Source organism: Lacerta agilis, chromosome 2 (genome assembly GCF_009819535.1).
Source record: "Lacerta agilis isolate rLacAgi1 chromosome 2, rLacAgi1.pri, whole genome shotgun sequence".
NCBI classification, from domain to species: domain Eukaryota; kingdom Metazoa; phylum Chordata; class Lepidosauria; order Squamata; family Lacertidae; genus Lacerta; species Lacerta agilis.
This window is the reverse complement of record NC_046313.1, coordinates 105,074,788-105,080,922: the sequence shown is the minus strand read 5'-3', so window position 1 is coordinate 105,080,922 and position 6,135 is coordinate 105,074,788. Positions and strand designations below refer to the sequence as shown.

At 44.3% G+C, this 6,135-nt stretch overlaps 1 protein-coding gene and 1 long non-coding RNA gene across 2 annotated transcripts; both read left to right on the top strand.

Annotated features, from left to right (window-relative positions):
* The first annotated feature begins 1,187 nt into the window (after positions 1-1,187).
* LOC117042371 (probable cell wall protein ARB_06477) lies at positions 1,188-2,328 on the top strand. The gene is made up of 3 exons (XM_033141919.1): positions 1,188-1,287; positions 2,077-2,204; positions 2,302-2,328. Exons 1-3 carry the CDS (start codon positions 1,191-1,193, stop codon positions 2,326-2,328), a joined length of 252 nt encoding a protein of 83 aa, XP_032997810.1. The 5' UTR covers positions 1,188-1,190.
* A 2,359-nt stretch (positions 2,329-4,687) lies between these two features.
* Positions 4,688-6,006, top strand: LOC117042963. The gene is made up of 3 exons (XR_004426121.1): positions 4,688-4,716; positions 5,098-5,189; positions 5,871-6,006. It is a non-coding gene; the product is annotated as an uncharacterized LOC117042963 (long non-coding RNA).
* The last annotated feature ends 129 nt before the right edge of the window (positions 6,007-6,135 follow it).

The window sequence follows — 6,135 nt, the reverse complement described above, 5'->3', positions numbered from 1 at the left end:
CTAGTAGCGCTACAGCAAAGATGGATTCCACAACTCCCAAATCTGAGTCAACTACAATGCCAGAAACTACGAAACCTGAAACCTCTCCAACTACAGTTACACCAACCACTTTAGATACAAGTAGCCCTACAACAAAGGTGGACTCCACAACTATCACATCTGAATCAACTACAATGCCAGAAACTACCAAGCCTGAAACCTTTCCAACTACAGTTACACCAACCACTTTAGATACAAGTAGCCCTACTACAAAGATCGATTCCACAACTCCCAAATCTGAATCAACTACAATGCCAGAAACTACCAAGCCAGAAACCTCTCCAACTACAGTTACACCAACCACTTTAGATACTAGTAGTGCTACAACAAAGATAGACTCCACAACTCCCAAATCTGAATCAACTACAATGCCAGAAACTATGAAACCTGAAACCTCTCCAACTACAGTTACACCAACCACTTTAGATAAAAGTAGCCCTACAACAAAGGTGGACTCCACAATTATTACATCTGAATCAACTACAATGCCAGAAACTACCAAGCCTGAAACCTTTCCAACTACAGTTACACCAACCACTTTAGATACTAGTAGTGCTACAACAAAGATAGACTCCATAACTCCCAAATCTGAATCAACTACAATGCCAGAAACTACCAAGCCTGAAACCTCTCCAACTACAGTTACACCAAGTACTTTAGATATAAGTAGCACTACAACAAAGATGGACTCCACAACTCCCACATCTGAATCGACTACAATGCCAGAAACTACCAAGCCAGAAACCTCTCCAACTACAGTTACACCAACCACTTTAGATACAAGTAGCCCTACAACAAAGGTGGACTCCACAACTATCACATCTGAATCAACTACAATGCCAGAAACTACCAAGCCTGAAACCTTTCCAATTACAGTTACACCAACCACTTTAGATACAAGTAGCCCTACAACAAAGATAGACTCCACAACTATCACATCTGAATCAACTACAATGCCAGAAACTACTAAGCCAGAAACCTCTCCAACTACACTTACACCAACAAGTTTAGATACTAGTAGTGCTACAACAAAGATGGAATCCACAACTCCCACATCTGAATCAACTACAATGCCAGAAACTACCAAGCCTGAAACCTCTCCAACTACAGTTACACCAACCACTTTAGATAGTAGTAGCACTACAACAAAGATGGATTCCACAACTCCCAGATCTGAATCCACTACAATGCCAGAAACTACCAAGCCCGAAACCTCTCCAACTACAGTTACACCAACCGCTTTAGATAGTAGTAGCACTACAACAAAGATGGATTCCACAACTCCCAGATCTGAATCCACTACAATGCCAGAAACTACGAAACCTGAAACTTCTCCAACTACAGTTACACCAACCGCTTTAGATACAAGTACCCCTACAACAACGATGGACTCCACAACTATCACATCTGAATCAACTACAATGCCAGAAGCTACCACTGCTGAAACCACCCCGACCACAGTCCTTCCAGCAACTGAAGTTAACAGTAGTGCTGCAACCAAGTTGGTGTCATCAACTCTAAAATTTGAATCCACTACAATCCCTGAAACTACCACCTCCCCAGCTACAGTCATATCAACACCCGAGGCACGTATTTCTACTACAGCAACGATGAACTCTATAATTCCCAAATCTGAATCCACTTTAATGCCAGAAGCTACCAGTTCTAAAACCTCCCCAACTACAGTTATACCTACAACTTTAGGTATTGGTATCACTACAACAAAGGTGGTCTCCATAAATCCCACATTGGAATCTACTACAACACCAGAAAGTACCACCCCTGAAACCTCTTCAGGTACAGTCATATCAAGAACTGATGCAAACAGTAGTACTACAGCAATGATGGACTCCACAAGTCTGAGATCTGAATCCACTGCAACGCCAGAAATTACCATTCCTGAAACCTCTCCAACTACAGTTACACAGACCATTTTGGATAGAACTACAGCTACAATGAAGATGGAATCCACAACTCCCAAACTGGAATCTACTACAATGCTTAAAACAATCTCTCGTGAAACTGCCCCTGTTACAGTCATAGCAAGAACTGAAGCTAGCAGTAGTGCTTCAACAATGTTGGAGTCCACAACTCCCCCATCTGAATCCACAATACCTGAAACAACCACTTCCAAAACATCCCCAAGTACCATCATAACAACAAGTGTAGTTGGTATTATTGCTACAACAAAGTTGAAGTCAACAATTCCCAAATCTGAGTCCACCACTACACCTGAAACAAGCAACCCTGAAACCTCTGCAGCTAGTACAGGGTTTGACTCAACAGTGACTGAAAGAACCTCTCCTGAAGCCTCTACAACTACCGTTATATCATCAACTGTACTTAGCAGTTCTGCTACAACAGAGTTGGGATCAACAACTCCCTCATCTGACTCCAGCACAACACCTGATGCAACCTCTCCTCAAGGCACAAGTACCTCAATGCTGACAACAGGTTAGAGTTCGTTTTGTTTATTCAACATAACTTTGCTTAGCTTGCCCATGACCTATCCTTCAAGGGTTAGTGTCTGAAAGATGTTTTGACTCATCAAAATGGAGGATGCTGTTGGGCTACCTCCTGGTGATAGGAGGGATGCAATGAATATAAGGGGAGTGCAATAAACTCCCTTGTCATGGTTGGAGCATTATCTGGTTAAGTTTGGACTAATGGATTGACCATTATCTGGTTAAGTTTAGACTAATGGTGGCATTCCCACCTGTAAATGGGGGTGGGCCTGTTCAGATTGCATGTCCTTGGAGACTGATGGAACCTGATGTGTTCCAGAATGCTCTGGGAGATTTTCCAAAGCTGAAAGCTGACGATCTTGTCAAAGCCCTTCTCTTCTTATGGAACGGTGAGCAGAAATGAATGGTTGACATGACCCCTCCAGCGTTTTGGAGCCTGAGCAGCTCTTTCATAATCTGAGGGGCTTCGGACTATGAAACAAGCTGGATGAAGACTGGAGAGCAGGTGGGACAAGTCACGCCGTAAGCTCACCTAACACTGGTAAGAACACACAATAGTATCTACCAAGTCGCAGTGTGGGCTGCGAAAAAGGCACATTTTGCAGCTTGCATGGCGTCTTCTAGAAGCTGGCTGGTGGACAGTCCAGAGGCTACTGACAGTTTGAGAAAGGGACCCCTGGAGCCCTTGAAGACCCTCTGTGACCAACTGGCTACATTAAGGATAAAATTGCTCAACTTCAGAGAGATGTTGACTCTCCATTTGTTGCAGCTCTGGTTGAAGTACCTGGTACCGCAATCAATGACATTTTGTAATATTAGTTTTGCCTTATGTGGACCAAGTAGTGGTGGCAATGCATCCGACCATGTGCTCCCTTGACCCCTGTCCCTCCTGGCTTACCAAATTTAGCAGAGCGGGGCTGACTGGTTGGATCCAGAGTGTGGTTAATGCTTCGCTGAGTGAAGAAGTGGTCCCTGCTGCATTGAAAGAGGCAGTGGTGTGACCGTTCCTAAAGAAACCAGCTCTGGGCCCTTTAGCTATTGGTCCATTGCCAAGGTGATGGAGAAAGCCATGGTGGGGTAGCTGCAGGCATTCTTGGAGGACTCAGAATATCTAGATGCATTCCAGTATGGATTCAGGGCTAGCTATGGAACTGGTTGACCTGATGGATAACCTCTGCAGAGAGCAGGCCAGAGGGGGTGCAACTTTGTTCCTGCTTCTTGATCTCTTGTTGACTTTGGATACCATTGACCATGGTATACTCCTGGACTAGTTCCAGGGAATGGGAATTAGGGCACACTGTATTACAGTGGTTCCAATCCTACCAATCAAGACCAAGCCCAGAGAGTACCATTGGGGTTTCTTTCGGTCCTCTGGCAGCCGTGTTATGGGGTGACACAGGGGATTACCTTATCTCCAGTGCTATCTGATATCTACATGAAGCCATTGAGGGTGGTCATTAGGAGTTTTGGGTCAAGGTGCCATCAGTATGCTGATTACACTCAGCTCTATTTCTCCAGACATCTGAATCAGGAGACACTTGCAGTCCCTGGGTCACTGGCTGGACACAGTGGTGAAATGGATGAGGAGAAATCAAAACAGATCACTTTACACTGTATATGACTAATTCAGATTACCCTACTATTATTATTACCTCTACTCCTACAACTATTTTATTTTTTCAAGTTCAAACCACCTTTGGTTTGCTGAAATCAGCAACTCCCCTGTTGGAATCCACAACCCCATCTGCTGAAGCCACTCCAAGCACTCTTACGCTAACAACAGGTAAGAATTGTTGTTGTTTCTTAAATATTTCTTTCTCATGATCCTATACCACAGACAAGAGTACCTAAAAAAAAATCCCAAAATAAAATGGATCAAACAAGTCCATTTCAAGCTTCATATATGGAAGCAAGTTTTCACCTATTCACCATCCAAGCTACTACTGCTTTTGCGGCCAGAAAAAAAGACCTCCTGTTGTGTTACTACCACAACCATGCCAGAAATAGCATCTCTTGGCAGGCACAAGAAGTATGAAGTGTTGAAGAGCTGGAAAACACATTAAATGCGCTCAACAGAATGCACAGCAGAAATTAACATGACAATGCATTTGCTCAACAGCTGGAACCGCCCCCACTGGGACATCTGGTGCCAGTGGTGTGTCTACCACAAAATCAGCAGCAGTAACGTCTCAGTCAGCTATCACTACTGCTGGTAAGTTTATTTCATTCAAGCATATTGTTACATGCTACCCCAATCTCTGAGAGGTGTGAGATTCCAGGGGTTCCAGGCACTTACCTAGGGTTAGTGCTTTCTTTTGGAAATGAGGCACAGCGGAGACGGTGGTGTCTTTAGGGTATATGGTTTATTTACACACATATACAACCTGAGCTGGAGATGGAGGGGTTGACAGCATCACACTCCAAGCGGGCGGGTCTTGCTTTCTCCATAGGCACAGCCCTGGATTCAAACAGAAATCAGCCATTGTGCCTTGCCTACTGCTGGGTGTATCCCATTCATATTGAGGCGCATTCCTTATCTGCAGCTACTTCAAAGATACTTTTTTATTTATGCTTTCTCTTTTCTCCAACCCAGCAGGAAATAAATTCCCACAATGGGCTCTTCCTCTCCTCCTCGGCCCAGCCGTTGTGCTCTGTGTCGTGCTCCTGATGTGCATCGGATGCATGGTAAGGATGGAGGGAAGCTGCCATCTGCAGAAGATGCTGTGATGGGCATGAGGGACCGGGATACGTCAGAGGAGTATGGGAGGGTGTAAGAAAGTCAAAATTTCTTTTCCACCCATATGGTGCGGCTCCAGCTAGAAAACAACAAAGAATGCCAAAGTTCCCAGACAAAAAGACATCTGGTGAAGGTTGTCTTGGGTAACAGCTATAATTATATTATATTATATTATATTATATTATATTATATTATATTATATTATATTAATATTATATTTATATTAGTTATTTATTTATACACACACACACACGGCCCATCTGGTTGGGTTTCCCCCGCCACTCTGGGTGGCTTCCAACAAAGTACTAAAAATACAATAAAACAGCAAACATTAAAAAACATCCCTAAACAGGGCTGCCTTCAGATGTCTTCTAAAGGTCAGATAGTTGTTCATTTCCTTGATATCTGATGGGAGGGTGTTACACAGGGCGGGCACCACTACGAGAAAGCCCTCTTCCTGGTTCCCTGTAACCTCATGTGTCGCAGTGAGGGAACCGCCAGAAGGCCCTCGGTGCTGGACCTTAGTGTCTGGACCTTAGTGGAGACGCTCCTTCAGGTGTACCAGTGTTGGCCGATTCCTGTTTGCCCTCTGGCTCACACTCCTTTCCTTGTGTTGCGATCTCTTGCAGGTCATCTACTGCCTGCAAAATCCTGTGTCTGGGTCTTACAACATGTACCAAACTCACTTTATGCGCCAGAGCATCCAAGATTTCAGCTGGAGGAGGAACAACAGCCAACAGAGGGTTCAGGCGTCCCTGGATTGTGAAGATACCGGCCAGAGCAAAAGCGGTTCCAACAATTATGGCTTCTTATAGCAAGCGTCTCTGGTGTCTTCCCGGCACACTTTCTGTATCAGGTGATGATTTATTGAGAAGCTCTTATGGTTAGCAATAC

Coding starts and splice junctions, on each gene's coding strand:
- LOC117042371 (XM_033141919.1), top strand. CDS start 1,191: ATGGATTCCACAACTCCCAGATCTGAATCCACTACAATGCCAGAAACT. Junction 1,288..2,076: donor TACACCAACCGCTTTAGATA/GTAGTAGCACTA, acceptor CCCCTGTTACAG/TCATAGCAAGAACTGAAGCT. Junction 2,205..2,301: donor GTACCATCATAACAACAAGT/GTAGTTGGTATT, acceptor AAACCTCTGCAG/CTAGTACAGGGTTTGACTCA.